This window comes from Solanum verrucosum, unplaced genomic scaffold (genome assembly GCF_900185275.1).
Source record: "Solanum verrucosum unplaced genomic scaffold, falcon-dt-bn FXZP01000198.1, whole genome shotgun sequence".
NCBI lineage: Eukaryota > Viridiplantae > Streptophyta > Magnoliopsida > Solanales > Solanaceae > Solanum > Solanum verrucosum.
The window spans coordinates 2,722,630-2,748,258 of NW_026020173.1; the positions used below are offsets into that span (position 1 = coordinate 2,722,630).

The 25,629-nt window shown below is 32.2% G+C and overlaps 2 protein-coding genes across 4 annotated transcripts in view; one reads left to right on the forward strand and one right to left on the reverse strand.

The window, feature by feature from the left end:
- Window positions 1-25,629, forward strand: part of LOC125828795 (chloride channel protein CLC-c-like) — a 1,181,495-nt gene that overhangs the window by 690,563 nt on the left and 465,303 nt on the right. The window lies entirely within an intron of this gene.
- On the reverse strand, window positions 58-9,098 carry LOC125828799 (MLO-like protein 4). Its single transcript, XM_049508122.1, has 15 exons — window positions 8,956-9,098; window positions 8,798-8,855; window positions 8,489-8,715; window positions 8,295-8,411; window positions 7,863-7,923; window positions 7,548-7,639; window positions 4,697-4,771; window positions 4,075-4,160; window positions 3,645-3,694; window positions 3,528-3,568; window positions 3,275-3,445; window positions 3,115-3,150; window positions 2,000-2,067; window positions 629-689; window positions 58-513 (listed from the first exon to the last, which is right to left on the reverse strand). The coding sequence occupies exons 1-15, from the start codon at window positions 9,079-9,081 to the stop codon at window positions 58-60; spliced, it is 1,725 nt and encodes a 574-aa protein (XP_049364079.1). The 5' UTR covers window positions 9,082-9,098.

A 25,629-nucleotide genomic window follows, 5' to 3' on the forward strand; every position in this document is an offset into this window, starting at 1 on the left:
GGAGGAGTGTGTACAATGTACAGAATAAATAATGTGTAGCATGAGAAAAAATAAAAATCATGTCTTCTGGAACAACTCGAAGAGAGTTTCTATCTTGTCTGCATCATCATTATCCATATTCTCCAGAGGTTCAGATGAATGCGTCTCATCATCCACAATCTCCTCTGTATCAGTGACCAGAGCTTCACATGAATATTCCCTGTTTCTGAAAGATAATTCATGACCTGGTTGGTTTGAAGTTTCAACAATGCAATCTTCTTGTTGATCATTCAACACAACCTTCTCATCTAGGTGGTGAAATGAGCCTCTAGAGGAACATGGAGATAAAGTTACTGATGCCACTGTTGCTATCTCATCCCCCTCATCAATTGTTGATCCAAGGGAACATGTTGATCTTGTAGTTATAGATCGTAGAGCATCGTGTTTCGACCTGTCCTTTACTCTCTTGCACCAACTGTGGAGTGAGTCTCGAACACTTTCAGCTACGAGAGCCTTTCCACACCGTGAACCCATCTGTAAACCAAAAAATTAATTGGAAAGCTGATTTCTGTCTCTATGTGACTAGTTCAATTGGCATCAATACTTACTATGTATTATTCTAGAGATATAAACGAGTAAGAAGGATCACCTGTGAGATAATCACATTTAAAGGAACAGTACTGTGGCTACACCAGAACTGCACAAGAACCCTGTTCAAAGAGTTAGTGCCAAATAGGTCCATTTATGAACAAATAATAAGACTAATTATATAAAATATCTATAAGAGCTCCTCTATGCATCTTAAATAATGTAGTATGTGAATTGCACAAGAACCATTCTCAATTAATACGGTTTCTAGTTAACAAGAAGAAAACCAAGATATATGTGTTGATAGTTAGTCTTTTACTTGATTTTCATTCCATGCTTTATTCAAGAAAGACAGTCTTAACAGCTCCTACTTTAGTTCAATAACTACTCAAAAGTCATAACAGCCATCATTGTAAGGACCCAAATTCTGATGTAACACTCAGCAATTATCTCTTTTCATTTCGTTGGCCATTGACACCTTATTTTGAAAGTATTGGACTTGGTAAGGATGGATTAACCAAGCAACTAACAGGTCTGAAACTTGAAGTTTTTAAGTTAACATACAAGGTGAAAATGGACAAATCAGACAAAACTTGTATAAAAGACATAGAGTTAACAGCTTGAAGCATTCTCTCAATGTCAACGACAACTAATCATTAATGCATTATGTGTGAACTAGTTTCATTTAATAAGATCTGATCAAAGATGATTGAGGGGTGCACTTACATTCTAGAATGTAAAATCAATGGATAAGCTTTAATTATAGAAGATTAGAGGTATAAGTATGTAGTTGAAAGTGGACTGAAAACAAATAGATAATGCAAGGCAACCTTCACAAAAAGACTGATAGACAATGAAGGAGACACCTCGGCAACAAAGGGAGTCACTTGACCCACTACAATGTTTATACTAAAGTAGAACACAGTGATACTAAAAGGAACTTCCGCAATTGTTTAAGATAAGTACAAGGCACTGATCTTTAACCCCCATAAGAAGACGATGGAACAGTGAGACTAGACGGTTCTCTGGTGTCTATGTGAAAACAGCTCAGATAACTAGGCTCAGTCTTATAGGAGAATAACATGATCAATGAAGATGTAACAATGGAACTGAGATAGGGATGACCTAAAATAGGGTACTACAGGAGCAGTATATGATAGGAATATACTAAACAAAGTAAAAAGGAAAGAATGGACAGGAAGTGGACATAAAAGTAAAGTTCTTCACAACTTGGACTATAATAAATGCGGACGTGATTCCATGACAGTACTTTCATAATGAAGGATAGAGAAGTACTTAAGAGCATAAGGGGGTGTTTTCTTTTAAGAGAAGTTCCCCGGGACAACTCAATATGGATTGATTTCATGGTTTTGGCCTACCAACTTTAACTTCAAGGGGGATGGAGTAGGTGATCAAGGCGTAAAATACATACCCTGAAATCAATCTGATAACAACCATTGCATGGTTCTTCATGAAGCACGACCGTTGCTTCAATCCCCACTGCACAATTGGATTAATACTGATATGAGATGAATCATTGATCTAAAAGAACAAAACTTCATCTAAAGAAATTCTAAGGCAATACCAAGAACATGGTTTGAGAATGAAAACAGCCAATACGAGTAGCGAGCAGTCCAAAAGGTGCAAATATCAGTTATCACATTCTTTTCATGTCTATATCAGTCAATAAAAAAGATATCTTTCAGTTTCGGCCTAACAGTGCTGGAGAGAGTGTGCAAACTGAACTTGTACATTATCTCAGATAAAAAGACAAAATAGTTCACCAAATAGAGAGAGAAGTGACCTGTGTGTTTTAATTCCTAAACCATCAAACAAAATGAATTATAGATACGGTAATAGCATGGGGATGAATCCTTAACCATCTGAAAAGAATATAAAGTCTTAATGACTAATTTAAGGTCACTTGTATTGCACTTGTTAAGTGTCTGGTATTGGTTGAAGCGATGTATTGTTGTTCCTCATATGATCTTCGTGATCCTCACCTCATGCGCTAGCTTTTGGGAGGAAATTAGGCTCAATGTCTATCTTAATATGGCATCGGACTCAGAGCGGTACTCATTCCTATTCTTGATTTACCCAATGTTGGGCCCCCATGTCATATTGTCCATATTCCAGGTGCCTAACCCTCCACTATTGGTTGAGCTTTTGTTGTTGTCTCATTATATGATCTTAGGAGTCCTCACTTCGTGAATTATTTTGCAGGATTGAGTTATACCAAAGATCCATTTTCATAGAAGAAGTTTGTCATATTCTTGTTGTTGTCTCTTCAAATTCATCTATCATCTGTTATACTAACCCCCCCCCCCCCCCTCCCCTTCTTAACTTTCAGAGTTTACTAATCTTGGAGTTACTAGAGAAATCTTAATTTCTTAGCAATGTCATTTTGGAGAACAACTTCCTTCCACATTCATTCATTTTTAGCCAGAAGAGAAATTTATTTACATATTGACTTGAGAAAAAGTAGTAATCATTAAACAAGAAGATGCTCCATGAATTATAGTTAAGAAGAAAGGCGATGAATCTCACCAAGGACCAGATAAAGGTTGCCATTTCAAAAGCATTCTGTGTACACAAAAATATCGATGTTAGGACATTTAACCATGCAAATCTTTTTAATCTTTTCACTTGTTTTGCTTGAAATGAACATTGAACAATGAATCGAGCATCAGAGCTTTTGGAATTTGACCTGAAATGATATAAACTGTATCAATCGTAATAGTATCTTCGGTTTTCCAAACCAAAACAATTCATCGCGTGGCTTTACTTGTGACCCAATAAGTGGACCCTTCGGTTCTGCAATTTCAAGTGCCAACGAGGAGACTACATGCTGTAGTTTTGTTCCAACCACCATGACAAGCTTTGGCACAAGTTATTGTTGGGCATCAGATACACATATCATTTCACTCAGGTAATGGACCAAAGAAGGTAAGCTGACTTACGATGGCAGGAATAAAAGAGAGCCAGAAGTAGATATTAAGACCTGCAATATAAGAAACATCATTTCGAAACTTCAACAACCCAACAATGATGTTTTCATGTTACAAAAATTTCATTACCATGAATGTTAACGAAGATGCATATGATGGCATAACCCCAAAGTAGCCAGCTGCAAAGTCCCAGAATAAGTCAGCACAAATATTTAACTATCAAGACATGTATTTCTAGAAGAAACTAAGAATAAAATTGGACAAATTTCCAAATTGTAATATAACTACAGCTCATTAGTTGTACAAATAAGGGTTTTCCTCTATTCTTTATTTGATGCTGGAAAAAAAAACCCAACATATTCCCAACTTTGCATGTATTTTCGCCAAAGTTTATGCAAAAGCACCTAGAAACATTCATAATAAACACCAATAAACACTCAAGGAGGACCTCAAGTCTTTGGTTGATGGCTATATCACAATTACTAAGTATAATTATTACTGAGCCAAAATATTCTCCCACCTATATTGTGAATTAAAATGATCTAAACCAATAACATACCTGATCCCTACAATTTCATAAAATTCATCTTCCATGCTACGAACCATGTACTTGTGGAAATTGTAAGTAAGTGGAAGCTTGTGATTCTGCACGTTATAGAAGCAACGGTCAGGCAATGAAAATAAATAAGTGAATTTTGAGAACTGTTACTGCTTCTTGATTTGGTTTAAGTAATAAATCTGCTACAAATGTGTCCTGTTATCCCTGGCATTACTTGAAATGGAATACTAAGTATCGCCAACAAAATAAAACACCCTATTCTATAAACACCTCCGAGCAACAAAATTGTACAAGGATACTGAACTTTGGAAACAAACAGAATTAAAACATTCAACATAAGTGCTTCAGCGATTACGTTCAGATATATATTATAACTTAACATCAACAACATCTTTAAAATATCCTTCCCTCTTGCACAATGTTTTCCATAATAGAACACCTTTCAATTAGAAAATGCAGCTGCTTAAGCATGTCGAGAATGATGCATACGAATTTTAACCGAGGAAAAGAACACTGAGCATTTCCACCTCTTCCCTTACTTTCCCACACTAACAGAGGAGTTGAGACATCATTTCTAAGTGGAATAATATAAAGGAAGTACCAAAAGAAACTGAATACCTACAGTGATAAACCCCAATCTCAGTGCCAAGTAATCTGACTTGTGAATTGAAGTCCTGAACTGCCTAAGAAAGCAAAGCTGCAAGATTACAAAACAAATCGATGTCACAGATTTTATCCATGAAACACATTTCTGAGATAAAATTCAAGACAAAAATATATAGGAACTTGTCATATTTGTAAGGAAAGCTGAAAAGTGTTGGTCAAAGGTGCTACGATTTGCTAGGCATGTTATTGGCTGAGTTACAACGAAAAAATACATGCACTTAGAACTTGGCAACTCAGATTAAATTAAAAGGAACAACTAATTTCTACACAAATGTTTAATTTCTATTTAGATTTTTAATTCTAGAATATTTACATTACTCCTTAACTACCAAAAGAAACTAAGAGCTCGTTTGGTAGAGTGTATAAAAATAATGCTAAACAGAGTGTATTTGTAATGCTTGCATTAATATGCTTGTATTAGTAATGCTTGCATTAGTTATAGATATATTATTTTTATGCATTATTTGGTTTGGTGCATTAAAAATAACATGCATTGCATAAAAAAATTTATTTACAAAGATACCCTTCACTATTATGATGGAAAAGAGTAAAAAGGTTTTAAGGGGCAATTGGATCTTTAACCATGCTAATGCATATATTAAAACCATTGCATTACTAATACTTAGAAATCCATGGTATTAGTAATACACACCTTAATAAATAATAGAGTGTATAACTAATGCTTGCATAGTTATACATAGGTTGGAAAAGAGTACCAAATAAGGTATAAGTAATACACAAAGTTAATGCATGCATTATTTTTCGTAATACACTCTACCAAACAACCCCTACAGTTTGAATTTATTATTTTTAAAAAGAACAAAAGATATAGAACATTTGAGTCCACTCAAAAAAGGACGCGTAGATAACCTATTCATAATCATACATTTCGCTTCTAGTTAAGAACTGTGAGAAATAAAGGAGAAAAATATAATTGAATTATATATCTATATTATTACACTAAGTCAATCAGGGTTGTTGCACAACACAAGGTGTCCTAACTATATAAGGCAAATTATTGGGCTCATAGAAGACAGCTATTGCACAAGCAGAAAAGGTATTCCAGCAAAACCTATTGCATTGCAGTCAAGCAGAGGAACGAGGAAGAAAGAAGAATAGTGTTTAGGGTGTGCTCTTGCTTTCTTAATTGAAGTTGTTTTATGGATATTATTGAGTTGTAATAATTTCTTGTTTGGTTTATGTTTGATAGTTGTGAGGTTTGTAACAAGAAGAGACTAGAGCAGTTAGAGTTAATTGTTGAGTAAAGATACTAGATTTAGTCCCTTAGATTATACAGATGTAATCTGAAACCGTTCTTTGAAGTTAGTGAAGATTGATTGCTAAAATCCTACTCACGGTAGGCAGAGGCGGAGTCAGGATTCTGGGCTTGTGGGTTCTAAATTTTGAAAAGGATAACGATCTTAAAAATCACAAAACACAAATTATGTTAATGAGATGTTTGAAAACATTACCTTAAATTTTGCCATTCTAAAAACTAATTTTAATAATATGAAGATTTGAGTAATTTATTTTAAAGTTCTAAAATATTGTTAATGAAAGATGAATAATTTTTTAAATATAAATTTCGAACATTTTTATTATAATCTAGAATACTATTTTGAGTGAGAAAAAATTATTAAATTCACCATTAATATTTTCGCACCTAAAATATATATTTTACTAGTTTCATTGTGACCTTGAACTATTACTACCTTCAAAAGTTAAAATTTCGAAAAGCAAATAACAATTATTCACTATAATCAATTAACAATAAGTGGGATAACCCTAGAAAAGATTAAAAGTTGATTTTGAATAGATAATTCTACGGTGTAAAAGCAAACAAATAAGAAAAAAAATGAAAAAGGACAGGCGAGAGTGCGTAGTATATATCGAAGGGAAGATATCGTATGATAGCAATCAGGTCAACAATAAAAGTTAGAACCCTAACTTTTGAAAATAAATTTGGGTTAAAATTTTTGAATATCTGAGTAGAAATCAATGAAAATATATTTGGGTTAATTTTTTTTGAATATTTGAGTAGAAATCAATAGTTTGATATTATTTTAGAATATGACCCAAACACTATTTTTTTTTTTTTTTTTTTTTATCATAAACTGTTTTTCTATTTTTTTTTATATATAAATTATCATTTGCCAATTTTCTATACCGATTTTCTGTTTTTTTTTTAAATATATAAATTATCATTTGCCAATTTTCTATTTTTTATTAAAAAAAATCCAATGTTTTTATCTGAAATTAATTTCAAAAACTTAGTGCCGATAGCGGGTTTTGAACCCACGACACGCGAATTGAATGACCGCACTGGGTGCATCGATACCACTGGGCCACCCACCTTATTATGCTAGAGGGTTCGCAAGAAATTTATTTGTACGTTTTATTTGATATTTTAATACGAATATAGAATCTACGAAAAAGTCAGTGGGTTCGTCCGAACCCCCTTCTGCTACAGTGGCTCCGCCCCTGACTGTAGACCTTGCTTTTTACTCCCTTGAGCAAGGAGTTTTTCCACGGTAAAACTAGTGTTCCTTTACTACTTTCTTGTTCAGTCTAAAGGAAGTTGGTTCCTTGTAGGAGTAGTTGGTACTAGTTCTTTCACAAAGGTCTACAGTCCAAAATTTTAAACAAGTGTTTGGTTTTTAACACCAACTTGGAGGGGAGAAATTTTCCTATTACATAATCTCAGAAGAACTATGTAATAAGAATCCATGATACATGAAAATTACTTGAATGCATCCCGATTTATAGACAAGTGTATGATGTCGTTAGATTAAGGTAATAACTATTACCATCCATATAAGAATCCGACTCCTACTCCATGGATGGGAAGCATGATGCAGAGCAAAGGTGGACTGTCGTCTCATCTCCTTATTCTTTGGCACTAAATAAAACAAGAAAAAGGTTTATTTAGAAGCTCAGCTCTATGATAAAAGATGAGAACACATAGTTAATATTTTAAGAAAAATCATGCAATTAAATTACATACTTGTTGAACAATCTAGGATAAGTTTCCTTAAATTTGTAATTTGTGCAAATATTACTTATATGAAAGATTATGAATTTGTATTGAGAGGACATAGTTTATTATCTTTAATTCCACGCACCTTGTAAGTTGTTCTCTTCCCCAGAGCTCACTTGGTTTTCCCACTTCCTCCAACTGTATATCTACAATCAAATTCATTCAAAACCCCAAACAAGGAAGAGCTACAATTTGATATAGTAAGTAAAGCCTTAGAACATCTACATCCAGTGGCAGACCCAGAAATTTCACAAAGGGTGTTCAGGTGCTAAAGTGAGCCTGCTCTTCTTAAAAAGTGAAAAAAAAAAGAGCTGCTAATTTGAACACATGAACACTTTGTTAATCATTATACTTGTATATACAGTATAATTTTTCGACGAAGGGTGTCGAATTGGACATGTTGACATGAGTGTAGCTACGCCACTGTCTACCTCCCTAAAACCAAACTCAGATACAAGCACTTGCATAAAATAGACTACGGTGGATGATTTAAATTTTTTTGATATGGAAAGTGTACCTTGGTCATGGCCAAGCCGACAACAATACAACTGTAGAGAACATGGGTGATACCAAGAACAAAGAGGAAGCGGTGAAGCTGTTCAAGACCTTCATAGGAGACAAAAGGTTCACGTCCCTGTTAAAGATTTATGGTTAATTATTAGTAGAAAGCATGATTTGATTTAATTTAGATGAATGAAGAAAACAATTTACCTCACCACATTGATGTGATGGTTGATAAATTCCCTTGGGAGGAATAAGAGTAGTATGATTAGAGAGAATGGAGGAATGGATTGCGTCACTAGTACTACTACTGTCATAATCTTCTTGAGAACAAAGGTAGAATCTACTAGTGAAAAGGGATGAATTGACACAAATTTGAGAAATCTGCCTTGCACATTGTCCCAACAACAAAGAAATTAGGCCAAGCAGCATCAACTCTGTCTTGAGAAAAAAATAATAATCAGATTTTGCATTTTTAGGTTGTTAATTAGTTGATGAGTGAATGAATGAATTGGTCACCTTCCTTTATCTTCTCTACAGAAGCAAAAAGAGCTTTTCTTCTAGTCTTTTTCAACCACTGCACAAATCCCAGTAGATAGAGCTTACTAAGAAAAGACTATTGGACTTTCACACAAGTCCAATAGTAATATTATTATTGACTACTACTCAGTACTCACCCTTCCAAATCGGTAAATGGAGCGTTGAGCAAACAAGCAAACAAATACCATAACAGTGGTGACTGTTGCAACTGACCATGTTGGTGTTTCCTTCAATGACCTTCCTTCCCTCAAAATGCCTTCCATATTTCCTTGAAGATCCACCAAATCGCCGATTTAGAGTGGACGGAATCTCCCTCTCGATTTAGACTAATAATAATAATAAAAAAAAAATGTGTGTACCTTCTTTCACTTAATTAATTAATGTAAGAATAAACAAATGGGAAAGAGCAGAGCTACAAATGCGTTGGGGGAGCTGCTAACATCTTTTTGTTTCCCCCGACTCCGACCTCTCACATGCATGCTGTACCTAACACCCCCCTAACTCCCTCTTTTTCTGCATGCCCCTTACACTTCTTCAACTTTTCCTTTCATTTTTCCCATCCATCTTTATTTATCCACTATATTAGAAATAATTATTTAATGGAATAGTAATATTTATCAAGACATAATTTATGCCTATTTTATTTTTTCTATTAAATATTACTCTCTCCGTTCCAGTTTAGTTATCATTATTTTAAGTTTCACGTCTCTTAAGAAATTAGGTAAGTTTATCAGTGTGTCCTTACTTGATGTCAGGTTTTTAATAAATAAACATAAATTAATTTATTTTGATTAATAAATTTGACCAATCAACATGAATTAATTACTCCATCCATTTCAAATTAATTGAATTGTTGAGGTGTTTTACATTCTTTAAGAAAAAAAGATTAAGAAATAAATTTGGCATACCTTTTCATTTTTACCCTAATTAATTATTGTCAAATTTATGATTAAAATAATAAACATTAATTAATAAATAATTCCAATACTAACTAATGAACAGTAAAATTGAAAAAACATTTTAAAAGTAGTCTTGAAAATTGAACAATTAAGTTAATTTGCAAAAATGAAAAATGACTCAACAATTCAATTAATTTGAAATGGAGGGAGTACTTTGTTTTCATATGTTGGTCAAATGCATAATTTCAATGTTAATAACTCCCAAGGGTAAAATTGGATAAATAATGGTATTTATGCATTGATTTTGTGAAATGACAAGTATTAAGAAACATCTATTTTTAGTAAACACGACATATAAATAAGAACGGATGGAGTATTCAATATCTAATATATTTCCTAAAGTATTAAATTTAATACTCCCTCCATTCCGTATTAAGTTAATTTTTGAGGTATTTCACACCCTTTAAGAAAAGTAGATTAAGACATAAATTGAACATAGTTTTCCATTTTTACCCTTATTAATTATTGTCAAATTTATAATTAAAATAACTAAATATTTAATTAATCACTAATTCCAATACTAACTAATGAAGGGTAAAATTGAAAGAACACTCTAAAAGTAGTCTTGAAAACTGAACAATTAAGTTAATTTAAAAAATGGTAAATGCCTCAAAAATTAACTTAATATGGAATAAAGGGAGTACATTCAAATGGTAATATAGTAATATTATTCTCAAGAACGGATCTATATAGTAGTCAGGGAGTTCAATCGAATCGCCTTCGTAGAAAAATTATCTTGTATATATAAAGTTAAATCTTTAATAGATATTATAAAATAAACCCCTCACCATAGACTTGAGTCATGGTACAGCGGTAAGCGGGTTCATATGTTGCAAGAAGTCTCGATTTCCATTCCCGAATGATCATTACCCACATGCAACCCATCTTATAATGGATACAAATTCTCGTGAATCATGAAGCATTAATAAAAAGTAAATTGCCTTACTTATTTTTGTCTTCTCTGTTTTATGCTTAACTATGGTAAAAAAAATAAAAAAATATTTGTTTGAACATGTCAAATATAATTTTCATATTATGTTTGAACTTGAAATTTTTTTCTCTACACAATGTTCCTCATGATGATTAAGTTTATAAAATGAATTGAGTTATAGTTCAATTTAAGTATTTCTTATAATAAAGCCTACTATTCATTTTTGACATCAAAAACATATATATGAATTTTTATTGCCATTTATAATCCCTTTTATATATCATTTAGTGTATGAACTAAGTTTTGAAAGATATGACAAATTTGTAAAAGAAAATTCTTCCTTCGCTTTGGACGTCTCCATAAATTTAACAATTTTTTCTAAGACCATAAATATTATTACGAAAAGATTGAAGAGTTTCCATTAAAATGTTTGTGCTTCCATACATAGAATTAAAATTATGAAAATTTCATTTTATGAAGAACCAAGCTTATAGTCCCTCCATATTTTAAAAGTGTTTTCTGGTCTTTTAAACGTGTTTCAAAACACGTGATTTGTTAAAAAATCAAGCAAATATTTAAAAAACTCGATGATGCATGACAAAAATTGAAAGAAATGTTAAAAGAACTATAATAGGGTGAGATAACACATAAGAGTTAAGGTTATTCTTTTCCTTAATCGCCCCAACCTATTTTTGAACCCCTTGGATGAAAATGTAAATTTGGATCATGGGTCGCCCATGTGGATCTGACTCGATCCAATCCGACCCAACCCGAATAAAGTTTCTAAAATAAAGATAAATACAATTTTGAAAAGAGGTGAAAATGGTTACAGGGTAACTGCTGAACTACTTTTACTCCCTATTTTATAGTTGTGTTTCACTTTGATCGGGAGTAAGAAAAAGAAACAGAAAGAACATAGAAACAAAAAAAGGGTTGAAAGAGGAAATCAAATTTCTATCTTCAGAAAAACATCTACTACAAATTGACACTTAGTAGGCGTTTGGCCATGCGATACCATATCACGATATGGTGTTGTGAGATGGAATCAGCGTTTGGACATGCGATTTTACGCTGATTTCATCTCATGATTCCATATCATGAGAGGTGATACCATATTCTCCAAAAACCATGATATGGAATCACCATGTGATTCCATATCATGATTTGAGATATTTTAATACAATAATTGATCCATGAGTTTATATTTTGTTAAAACAACCCCGCATTTATATCTACTAACCATTTGTTTCATATGTAAATAAAATTTATAATCACATCATTACTTTTTAAAATTTATTATTCTCACCAATATAAAATTTATTATCACTTTAAATTTGGTGAATATAAATGATAAAGTAGAAATTCATTTGGTGAATATAAATGAGAACGAAGGGAGTAATACTTTTTTGATTTTTCATAATAAAAAAAACGTCTTAATCTTATGACTAAGCATAATATTGATAAAAGACAATTTTCATTGGCGGTGCCGCACTTTCTTAATCTTAGTATTTGCAAAATGTTCGTTCACATGACTGAAGGATATCAAGTCCAATTGATTGAGGACTTGGGAAAATTTGATCAATTAGTTATTAATATTTAGTCAAGTGGACTAGTTATAATTTTTTTGATTAAATTTTATTAGAAGTGTTTTTGACTCAAACTTGTGGTAACTTTTTAAAATTTCGTTATTCAATAATATTTAACTATTGATTTTTCTTGTAAATAGTTAGAAGTTAGTGATGTTTGTTAATTTTTATCTTAGTGCATTTAACTTCTAAGTTAATATTTACTCACTAATGTATGTTTTTTTCTACTTTATAGGTTATTTGTAAGAGTAGTTGAGAGATATGAGCATATCAAGTACAATTTATGTTCAATTTTTTTTAATTAAATTAAAGTTAGATGAAACAATTATTTAACTGAAGAACAAATAACTTTGTAATAATTTATTATGCGATTTTATAATTTTTGTTTATTTGATAAGATTGAATAAACAATTGGGGATATTTTAATAGTTTTACAACTTATGGGATTTTTATGTTTATGAGAAAATATACAACACAAAAATTCCATATCGCATGTCCAAACAAACCTTCAATTTCATCTCATGATTCCATATCATGATACCATATCATGACTCCATATCATGATACCATATCATGACTCCATATCATGATACCATATCATGATTCCATATCATGATACCATATCGCATGGCCAAACGGGTTGTGAATCAATTATTAGTTTGTGAATCAATTACCTGTTTCCTTGAAATTCAAGTTTGGCTTGGAGCAATTCTAAGATAAGAATTTCGTTGATCTTTCGATGTTGATAACAAGTACACAAATTTCGTTCCTATTATGAAAGTTTTACATTGGTATCAGAGGATGGTTAGTTGCACCATATTTTTAAATAAGCATCTCATTCTTGATTTTTCGAAACTATCGAAAAAAAATCTAAATAAGTTTGATCAACCCTTGATATTGATGGTTGTAGATTGCAAAGATTTATTCAGTTTTCACATGTTAGAGATTACTTTGATACTGAGTATGTGTTTGTTATATTTTCTCGCTTCTCTATTTTTTGGGTGAAGAAGAAGTGTTCTGATTAAAAAATGGTTTGTAAAATGAAAAAGGAGTAGTATGCTATTAAATAAAAAGATTCTCTTTTTTTTCTTTGTATGCAAAATCGTGTACAATTAATGGGTCAATTGATTGAATCCTTCCAATATTTTTTTTCAAAGTAGCATCAAAGTAATGTTATTTTTTTTTTGAGTAAATAAAAAACAGAGGAGATTTATAAGGGGACAAAAACTGTGCAGTAAAAAGGTCAAAGCATTGTTTTTTATAATTTTTTTCGAGTAAATAAAAAAGAAAAAGAGGAACAGAAACGTGTGCCAAGAAAGGTGGACACTTAATTTTTTTTTTTGAAAATGGTCAAATATGCCTCTAAACTATGCGAAAATGTCTAGATATACCCCCGTTTGAAGTTTGGCTCATCTATGCCCTCGCCGTCCAACTTTTCGCCCATATATGTCCTTGTAAACGTTAGTTGCTTTGCTGGAAATAACCAATTCATTTTCCCTTTCTTTAAATAATAAATGGAATTGCCACATCCCCTTTTAATTACCACGTGAATACACCTCTTTTAAATAGAATATCCGACCCGTAAATCATATCCGATCCAAGGTGGCCGGAGTTTCAATTCCTCCGACCAGATCTAAAATGAGATAATTTGACATTTGAAATACAACTATTTTTGGGTAGTTTGCTAGTTGTCTTGCCAGACCAGTGAGGTGTGTGGGTTGGTGTTTTGTCGACTACCTTGGGGGTGCTGTTCTGGAGCTCGTGGTGGTCGGAGCTATTTGGTGGTTGTTTGTCCGAGGTTGTGCGAATCAGTGAGCTCATTGGAGCTCTATTGTTTGCTCATGGTTAGAGCTCGAAGCTCACCTTTAATGGTGTTTTTTTTAGGAGAAAGCGATGGGTTTGGTTGGAGATAGCGTTTCTCCAACCAAAGGGATTTGGGTCAGATATGATTTATCGTCTTATGTGAACTATCCACCAAAAAAATTTGGATCGGAGAGAATTTATGGATCGAATATTCTATTTAAAAGAGGTGTATTCATTTTTTAATATAAATAAATGTCATGTGGTAATTAAAAGGAGAAGTGGCAATTTCATTTGTTATTTAAAGAAAAGAAAATGAGTTGGTTATTTCCAGCAAAGCAACTATGAACTAACGTCTACAAGGGCATATATGGACGAAAAGTTGGACGACGAGGGCACAAATGAGCCAAACTTCAAACGGAGGGTCTATCTAGACATTTTTGCATAATTTAGAGGCATATTTGACCATTTACCCTTTTTTTGGTCCTTTTTCTATTAAGTGTTAAGAAGAAAAAATGAAAATAAAATAGTCCTTCTATATTTTTTAATAAAGTATGCTCCTATTTTATTTAATAAAGTACTTGTACCTTTTCCTTAAGAATCATGAAGTACTATTATATTTTATGGGAAATAGACAATGAATGTGTAGTACTTCTTTATTCTATTAACTAGTTTCACGGCAACGCATGTGTGTATAGTATGTAGTATACGATGTTGTAAAATAGAATTAATATTATTAGATTAAGGTTTTTTTAGTAAATAATTATAATTTAAAGAACATAGGACAAGTGCTTTTAAATGATTAATATAGATTGTCATAGAGTTACTTGTATTTTGAGATCAAAATGACCAACTATTATTAAAATATTTCAAAATACATTCAAAGTTTAAATATGAGGAGAAAGTGACATTTCTTTAGTAGTATTATTATTTACTTTACTCAATTTTGTACACAAATCTAACCAACAAATTTTAAGAAACATATCAATACAAAAAATGTCACCGATAGTCTTTTCTCTTCAGGTTATGAACATAAATGATGGACACCATTTAAGTATAATTTTTCTCTTAAATATTCTTACTTAAAATTTAGTATGTGCATGACACTAATAAAGATTACCATAAATATTTCAATATTTTATCTTTATACGCACTCTATCTTTTACCAATTAGAATTTGAGTAAGACTATTATAGAGAGGTAATTCTACAAAAAAAAGGTACTTTATTGTTATAACGAATAATAATTAAATTGAGGTTTGGGTGTATGTCAAATATTTATCTTGACCAATTCTTTGTTTTAGATATACATATATATTTCAGTAGCATAATTTTATTTTAATATATGAACAACATCACCTTTGTGAAAAATATTTCATTTCTTTAAGTTTCTACCTTATCTTTGTAGAATTGTAGTCTTCTTTTTTTTTTCTACCGCATACATATCATATAGTTGTTGTCTAATTAAAAATATCTAGTATCTTATAGAAGTTTTATTGTGATATAAAATATTAAACTTTTTCAATAATAAAAATTAATAGATGAAAAAAATTTAAAGTATTGTTTATAGAATCTTTAATTTGATTTAAGATTATTTTATGGTCAATCACTATTTTCTTATCTATTTTCATATAACTAACAAGGAGTGTATCTTGTGACATAAAATTTTCTCAAATTAAACACAAAATAATAGGAAAAAAATATATGGAATGATACATAGCCAATGAAGAAGGAAGACGAAAATATATGTTCATGCTATATTCACTATAGTGTTCCATTTGATTAAAATCTCTTGTCACCAACACTTTACTTTCTTCGTTCATTTTTACTTACATATCTATTAAAAAATAATTATTATCATGTCTATATTATCATATTATAAGTAAGAGTGAAAATCTATTTTTGAAATTGTGGATTTAACATCAAAACTAATGATTCAATGGGCTACGTTGATGCTCGTTGTTTTAGCAAAATTAGAAAGAAACTGTTTCATTTGAGGGTAAAAAAATGAAAAATAAAAAACCAAAGAAGAAATATCTTACCCAAATCATGTGACTTTATTTATATTTGTTTATTACTTCCTCCGTTTCAAAAAGAGTGACGTAGTTTGACTTGTCACGGAGTTTAAGAAAATAATGAAGACTTTTGAATCTTGTGGTCCTAAATTAAAGTTATGTTAAATGTACAAAATTGTCCTTTAATCTTGTGGCCTTAAACATGTCACGTGGAAAACTGAAATTGAAATGTTACCAAAAAAAGAAAGAGACCAATCTTTTTGAAACAGACTAAAAAGGAAAGTGAGACATTCTTTTTGAAACAGAGGGAGTATTATTGTCTTTTCCACAACTTTTCGACACTGTTAACTCATGGAAATCGTAAGAAAAATACGAGTGTGAATTTATGAATGAATTGCTACAATTTGTTCACCAACTCTTTCTTATGTGGTACCTCAAATTTCGTTGAATTTTGAACTTAATCAATTGTTGCAAATAACCTTGAGATTTTTTAGTAAGAAGAAGAGTAGAAAACTTAAAAAAATTGTAGTTTAAAAGTGAGACAAAACCGTCTATTTATAGCTAACAAATAGTAGTATTAATAGGTGCTAATTGTTCCTTTTCAGAAAAGTTACAACTTTTCAAAAAAGTCACTGCTCATCGAAAAAATCACAACCTTTTGCAAAAGTCACAACTCATCGAAAAAGGCACAACCCTTCGAAAAAGTCACAACCATTTGAAAAAATCACAACCCTTCGAAAAAGTCACAACCATTTGAAAAAATCACAACCCTTCGAATAAGTCACAACTCATCGAAAATGTCAAAATCCGTCAAAAAGGTCGCAACCCTTTGGAAAAGTCACATATCTTTGAGAAAATCACAACCCTTTAATATGAAAGGGTATCTACTTTTAATATAATACAAATAATTAAATTAATAAATAAAATAAATTGAGTATTTTTAATTGGGGGTATTATAGTAATTTAACATTCAGTTTAGGAGTTCATGGTTTTAAGGTAGTATAGATAGATAGATAGATAGATATAGATAAAGTACTTAATTTATTTAATTTAACATAGGTTATTCACATGGTCAAATCTGATTGTGGTTGACTTTGAGATTTTTTTTTTTTTTAATAGCCATATGTTGATAATTTGTGTACATGCATTATGGTGTGTCTAAAATAATTTATTTGATCTGAAAAAATTCGTTTAGTCCTTATGTTCCTTAAACAATTTTTTTTCTTCTACAAATGAAAATGACATATGTTGTCACATTGAATGGTTCAATCATTCTTATTGTTTCCTTGTTCCTATTTCAAAAGAGCATGTCACCGTAGAACATGTTTCCAAGGGTGTGAAATCGTACAAATTAATATTTCAAAGGCAACACAAAATATGTTAAAGAATTAAAGAGTTATTCAAAGGAAATGAGAAAATGATTTTAAAGAGTTTAAGTCTTTGAAGATGTCCCCTATTATTTCAGTGTAAGATTTTATTCACCTTTTTGAATTAAAATGGGTTGAACTGACTGATTTTATAATTTGTTGAAATTTTGGATTGGAGAACCTTGGCTTATTTAACAAACCCTTCCTGTGAATCTTGGAGTAGTAGATTGACTGATGTTTATCATGACATTTGGCCCAATCAACCTTTTAAGGTGTATATTTGTTGCCTTGAAGACTTGTGGGAGGATTTTTGTCTTTAAAAAGACTAGTAATTTGTTATTGCTTATTTGCTTTTCAATATATGAATTATGTAGTTTTTTTAAAAATCTAAGTTATTAAACTTAAAAAAAAATTTGTTATTAAAGTCTTCAATATATTAGTTTACACATTAAGAAATTAGTTTCAAATTTTTGTTAAATATTTAGTTCGTAGATGATGATTGGAGCTTACGTGTCTTTTCGATTTTATATTAAATATGAAACCTTAATGAGAATTGATTTGGTTGAATATGTATATCACATGCATAATTGATTAAAATTTCTTGCCTTATATATCTCATAACAGACATGACATCAAAAAGTATCATTGCTAACTTAAACAAAGGTGAAAAACTTAACGATGACAATTACGACATCTGAATCGTAAAATATGGTATGTACTAGAAGAGAAAAAATGATCTAATATGTTTTGGATCAACTAGAAGAGGGTAACTCTACACAACACAGAAGGGATCTTGAAGCTTACAAAGCTTGGAAAAAAGCTAATTCCACTACACGTAGAATAATAGTTAGTTCAGGGGTTGACCTCATACATAAATGTGAGGAATTTCCTGCTACTCATGCTATGTGGGCACATCTTCGAGGAAGGTATGGGGGTACATCTGTAACCTTCCTCCGACAGTTGACTATCAAATTTGGCACTTACAAAAAGCGTCATGATCAAAATATCAAACAACACCTTAGGGTGATGTCAAACATGATAGCTCAACTCAAGAGTACTGACCATGGTCTTTCAAATGAGCAACAAGATCATGTAGTGATTCGGTCTCTTCCCAATAATTGGGAACATTTGAAGGTTAACTTGACCCATAATGATAGCATCAAAACTTTTTCTGATGTTGCCCAACATGTTGAACTTGAAGATGAACGGTTTGGTGCTGTTAAAGCTGCTATTAATGCCTTTGTGGCAGAGTCAAGTGTTACAAAATCTCCAGGCTTCAAATGCAAGAAGAGTAGAAAAAGAAATGGAAAAGACAAAGAGACTGAATAAGGACCCTCTAAGAAAAAAAGAAGCCAAATTCCAAGAAAGGAAAATGATTTATCAAGAAGAGAAACAAGAGAAAAATGAAGTGCTACGATTGCGAAGTACTGGGCATTTTGCTCGTGAATGCACTAAGCCCAAAAAGGTAGCATTTCTAAACGCATCTCTAAGTGATACATATGTTTCCAGCACTTCTTTACTATCTGAATCTTATCCGATGTGGATTGTCGATTCAGGATCCACCGACTACGTAAGTCGAGATAGAGAATCATTTGTGGAGTTTTATCGAGTTTCATCTAAATCAAGGTTGATCTACGTAGAAAATAATGCTAAGATGGAAGTCAAAGGTATAGACACTTGAAAAGTGCACTTGCGTGATGGTCGTTCCTTGATGTTGCATGACGTCCTATATGCTCTAGAGATTTGACGAAACTTAGTATATGTGTATGATCTTTTAGACGTTGGTTTTGATTTATATTTTAGTCGTAATGGTGTTAGAATAACTCTAGATAATGTTTTATATAGTTTTTGACTTCATTATGATCATTTTATCATTTTAGATTGTAATCCTTCAACTTATGACTATTATGTTGACCGTTGTGTAATGACATATTATTCAAGTATCAATGATATTGATGTTATCACAGGGCATGCAAGATTAGTTCAGATAGGGTGAGATCGAATGAATAGGTTGACAAAGGAATGCCATTTAGGTTCTTTTACCAAAATTGATATGTCAACTTGTGAAAATTGTATTGCTGAAAAATTTACGCGTAAACCAATTGGAAAGACTAAAAGAGATGAGTTCCCACTTCAATTAATTTATTCTGATATTTGTGGGCCAATGAATTTGAGGGCAAGGTTTGGTGCTACATACTTCATTATATTTATTAATGATTTCACGCGATTTGGTTATGTCTATTTGATTTCTCATAAATTTGAAGCACTTGAGTGCTATAAAAGATATATGAATGAAATTGAAAACCAATTAGAGAAAAGCATAAAGGCTTTAAGAATTGATTGAGGGCGTGAATATTTGTCAAAATAATTTGAAGAATCATGTATTGAAAAAGGTATTATCAGACAGTTAACTACTCCATATACACCTCAAGAAAAAATGTGTAGCTGAAAGAAGGAAAAGAGCATTATTAGACATGACTAGGTCGATGATGGCGCATACAAATTTATCTATCTCTTTCTGGGGAGATGCATTATTGACTACAACTTACATATTGAATAAGGTTCCTGCTAAATTAGTGTTATCGACTCTTTATGAACTTTGAACTGACCATAAAATAAATCTAAATGATCTACGACTTTGGGGCTGTGATGCATATATTAAAGATCATTTTGATGAGTTTGGTAAACTAAGTCTGAAAGGAAAGAAATGTATCTTTATAATATACTCAGAACACTCCAAAGGGTATGTGTTAATTGAGGATTAGGAGGATGGAAGTATTACTGAAATTGTATCACGAGATGTCATAGTTTTGAAAAATAATTTTTTCCATAAAGGATGAAATTGATGAAGGTGAGCCTCTCTATGAAATGTTGAATTCATAAGATCAAGTAATGTCTTCAGGCATACTCGATAACTCAGTGGATCAATTGATGATTCCGGATCCAAGTGAGAGTCATGAATCAAAAAATCCTATAAGGGAATCTGAACTTCAATTATGTAAGAATACAAGAAAAGGTGTACCTAAACAATTTTATGAAATTGAGGATTATGTTTTCTTAGTATTTTCTACAGAATTGGATGAACCTACTTCTGTACTTGAGGCTTTATCGAGCCCTAAAAAGAGTGAATGATTAAAGCGATGTCTTAGAGTTCGCGAAAACCAACAAATATGGGATTTAGTTGACCTACCTAAGGAACGTAAAGCTATTGAGAATAAATGGATTCTCAAAGTTAAACGAAAATCGGATGGGTCAATAGAAAGACATAAAACAAGAATGGTGGCAAAATGTTTTACTCAAGTAGTTAGAATAGACTGTGAGGAAACTTTTTCACCAGTTATGAAGTTTACCTCCATACAATTACTTTTAGTTATTGTTGCGTTTTAGATCTAGAATTACACCAAATAGATGTGAAGACCACTTTTCTCAATGGATAATTAAACGAGGAAATCCACATGGAACAACCAGTAAGTTTCGTTGTTAAAGGCCAAGAACAGAAATTTTGTAAATTGAAAAGATCAATTTATGGCCTAAAGCAATTTTTAAGGAAGTAGTACCTAATATTTTATAAGGAGGTGATGTCATTTAATTTTACCATGATCGATGAAGATGGTGTATCTATATGAAAAAGTCCAATGGAAATTTTGTAATTCTTTCTCTTTACGTAGATGATATTTTATTAGTTGGAAATAATTTGGAATATGTGAAAATTGCCAAGTCATGACTTTCAAAACCTTTTGATATGAAAGATATGTGTGAAATAGACTGTATATTGGGTGTTAAGATCCAAAGAGACCGTTCCAAGAAATTTTTGATTTTATCTCAAGAAACTTACATAAAGAAAATATTGAATGCTTTCAAATGAATAAGTGCAAATCCATGAATACTCATGTTGTAATGGGTGAAACTTTAAGCCTTTGAATGTGTCCTAAGACTGAAAAAGAAAAGGAAAACATGTCTCGAGTTCCATATTCTAGTGCTGTCGAGAATTTAATGTAGAATATGATGTGTACTCACTCATACATTGGTTATGCTGTAAGTTTGGTTAGCAGGTATCAATCCAATCCTAGAAGAGATCATTAGAAAACAATAAAGAGAATATTTCGATACCTGAAGGAAACATTTAATCATTCACTATGTTATAATGGATCTGATTTATTTATAAGATGTTATACAGATGTTGATTGGGATGGTGACCAGAATGATAGAAAATCAACATCCGACAATGCTTTCTTACTTAATGGTTGTGCTATTTTATGGAAAAGTAGAAACAAACTTGCACTGCTCTTTCAACCATGGAATCTGAATTTGTGGCTTGTGCATCTGCAGTACAAGAAGTTGTTTGGTTAAGAAAATTCTTTGAGCATTTTAATATGGCAAAGAATTCTAAGGGTCCCATGATTCTAAATTGTGACAGTCAAGCAGCTATCACATACACGAAGGATCCTAAGTATCACAACAAGACCAAACACATTGACATAAAGTATAACTTTGTGAGAGATATAGTAGCAAGTAGTGAAATAAATTTCCAATACATTCCTACTCATGAAATGATAGCTGATCCTTTTACAAAGGCAATATCTAGAGACTTATTTGGAAAACATGTTAAGGCTCTAGATTTGTGTAGGATATGATAATATTTATGTATTGTAAAATAACTTGGTAGTTATAATATTCTCATCAATATATGACTGTTCTAAATTTATATTCATATCTCATATGCATGTGATATTGATTTTAGAAATAAAGTGTGTCGAACAAGTTACGAAATTAGCTTTCTCACTCGAGAATCACGCTTTACATTGAGAAACATGAAAGTGAGGAGTTTCACCACCATGTTAAGACTTGTTTTATCAGCCAGATAAGAGTCTCTCTGAGAAGATGAATTTGAGGATCATTGAAAAGAGAAGATCAGGTTAGACATCTAGAGGTGTCTAGATCAAAATATGTACGATGTTTTAATGATTAAAAGAATGAGATACAAGCACCAATATTATAAGGTGAGACAACGTAGCATGTGTTTCATATAACGTGTGTTAAGTGATCAATAGGTCAATGAAAGAATGGGTTCCTGCTTCTTCATTGTATGATACCCAAAAAAGTTAAATTAACATTTCATTAGAATACCCTTTGACCTTTTACTATTTCTTGAAGTTTTGATCGGTGCTTTAACATGTTACTAATAGAAACGAGTGATTTGGCAATGTAGTGCATGTCTAGGAAAGCAGTTGATATGGAACAAATATATTCAAGTAGAAAGGGAAGATGATTAAAATGAACAATTTAACTTGTATACACAAGCCGGATATTACACTCGAGTGTAAGTGTGTATATAAAGTTAAAAATGAACTCGAGTTCACCTCTTTAAGAGGTTGAGAGATCAAATAAGTAACTATTAAAGTAGTTAATCAAGTCCGAGGTATTGTGAGTAATGGTATCCTCATATTAGTAGTGAGTTCTTTCCACATGTGATTGAATTCCTATGTAGAGCTAGTAAAACCCTATGGGTAAGCTCTTGATGTTCACAAGTCGCACGAACTATTTGCCATATGATTTATGTGTCTAGTTGATGTTGAATTTACTTGGGTTTTGTCCACCATGTGCGAAGTAGGAGATCTAAGTTTTGAGTCATGTGCCGCCCTTGTGGATCCGACCCGACTTTACCAACCCAACCCGATAAAGTTTTTGAAATAAAGATAAAAATAAAGAGGTAACACTTGGGGGATTGACTAACCAACTGCAGGATTCAACTAAATGGGTGTATATCATTACCAACAATGTTAATTCGTCGTGGGTAGAATGGACTATAAGTAAAACAATTTTCTCTCGAACAATAACCTTATTTCCGCTGAGTTCTTTCGAACCCCAACGCTATCCATAAGATGACCAGACCACTTTCTCATCAAATCTACTCTTTCGAGCTAGGTACAAAGGCTGAATCTCAAGTTTCACTTTCTTAAGTTGAAACTGTCATGACCCACTACTAGGATACCAAATTAGTACATTGGCTCTATACTTCTCTCTCGAGTAAGCACAAAACTCTGAACAGTTACGGGGTAACTGTTGAACCACTTTTACTCCCTATTTCAAAGTTATGTTTCACTTTGATCGGGAATAAGAAAAAGAAACAGAAAGAAAGCAGAAACAAAAAAAAAAGGATTGAAAGAGGAAATCAAATTTCTATCTTCAGAAAAACATCTACTATAATTTGACACTTAGTTTGTGAATTGATTAACGTTTCAAAGACACTTCATCCAGTTCTAAGTGTCAAGGATCGTACATCAGTTTACACCCAACCAAATGAGTTGGGGTCGATCCCATAGAGAGTAGCTTTCTTTTGAATTCTAATATGAAAGTATGACGGTGACCTTTGTAGCTAAACAAACACAACACTTAAGAATCTAGAAGTCAAACTCTAGAATGTCGTTACCAACCCACTTCAACAAGCAACAAAAACAATAAAATAGAGAGGTAAAACTTGGGGGATTGACTAACCAACTGCACGATTCAACTAAATGGGTGTACATCATTACCAACAATGTTAATTCGTCATGGGTAGAATGGACTATAAGTAAAACAATTTTCTCTCGAACAATTATCTTATTTCTGTTGAGTTCTTTTGAACCCCAATGCTATCCATAAGATGACCATACCACTTTCTCATCAAATCTACTCTTTCGAGCTAGGTACAAAGGCTGAATCTCAAGTTTCACTTTCTTAAGTTGAAACTGTCATGACCCACTACTAAGATGCCAAATTAGTACATTGGCTCTATACTTCTCTCTCGAGCAAGCACAAAACTCTGAACTATATTGCACTAAACATGAAATAATGAAGTAAAACCATACTAATAACTCAGACCCACTTCAAATTAACACAAAAACTCACTAATTGATAACACCCATTTAGTCAAACACAACTATTGGTCACATTGTCAAACCCCCAAGGTTAGGGTTTTACCCAATCATAGTAAAAAGATGAAATTCAATACCTGCCACGTTTTCCATAGCTGGGTAAATGAAATTAGAATGTCAAAATTTATTGATATCTTCTCTATTACAAAACCCAAATGAAAAATCTTGCTAAAATCACTTGAAATCAACAATAGCAGTGTTCTTGCTCTCTATCTTTTGTTCCTCACAATTTTTGAATACTTTCTCTCTCTTACAAAAATCAATTTATACAAGTTTGAGGTGTGGCTTTTTGGGGCCAATCGGTGAGGAAAGTCGGTCTTCGCCGACCTTTCGGCGACTCGCCGATCGTCCTTTGTCTTGCCTTCATTCTTCACATCTTCTTCATCCAACCTTTGTAATTTTAGGTGGGCCAGATCGGGATCACCGTTTAATTCTGCGATGCGCCCTTTTATATTTTAACTCACCCATCAACATTTATCTAGGTCTCCATCAGTACTTTCGTCGACATGGTCGTCCTTTGCTGATGTGATCGGCGTCACGCCGAATGGAACTTCTGCTCGTCAAAGTTACTCCTAATCCAGGCTTAGAGTTCTATAAATTTAGGCGATAGAGGAGCAACTTGGCGATTCGCCGAGTGATCTCGGCGATCATCAAACTTGTTTTTCCTCTTCTCTTTTTCAGCTTGTGTTGTCCTTGTTGTCCATTTCTGTACTAGCTTTATTCCTCAATCCATATATCTGAAAATCAAGGGTTTTACATCAGTTATTGGCATAAATTAAGCATTTGAGGACACTAAATCTTTACAAACAAAGCCCTAAATAAGTCCAAATCTCGAACTCATCAACACCCCAACTTAAACTTTTGTTTGTCCTCAAGTAAAACTCAAGTTCAGTAGTTCAAACAGGATATCTCAAACAGTTCTACAAAAGACTCAATCATGAATGCAGATAACAAGACTCAACTTACTCATGCAAGTATCAATTGTGCACTCAAAGATTCAAGTTGTGACTCACTATTATCAACAATTCTCAAGTTCACAATACTTGCTTCAAATGCAAGTTCAAGCTCAACAAAGGTACTCAAATGCCCTCACAACAAAGAAGATTCCATATTAACACACAATTGTTCAACAATTTATAGTTTCGGAATCACATACAACTCTCACACTCACAAAGATGAACACATGCATGACTTCACCCATAGGTTTGCCCTTATTTTCCAATCAACATTCGCTTCAGCTC

Bases quoted from the DNA above. Each gene is read 5' to 3' on its own strand.
- LOC125828799 (XM_049508122.1), bottom strand. From the start codon at position 9,081: ATGGAAGGCATTTTGAGGGAAGGAAGGTCATTGAAGGAAACACCAACA. The intron at 8,856-8,955 runs GTGAGTACTGAG...GGATTTGTGCAG, and splicing joins CCATTTACCGATTTGGAAGG to TGGTTGAAAAAGACTAGAAG. The intron at 8,412-8,488 runs GTAAATTGTTTT...AATCTTTAACAG, and splicing joins CATCACATCAATGTGGTGAG to GGACGTGAACCTTTTGTCTC.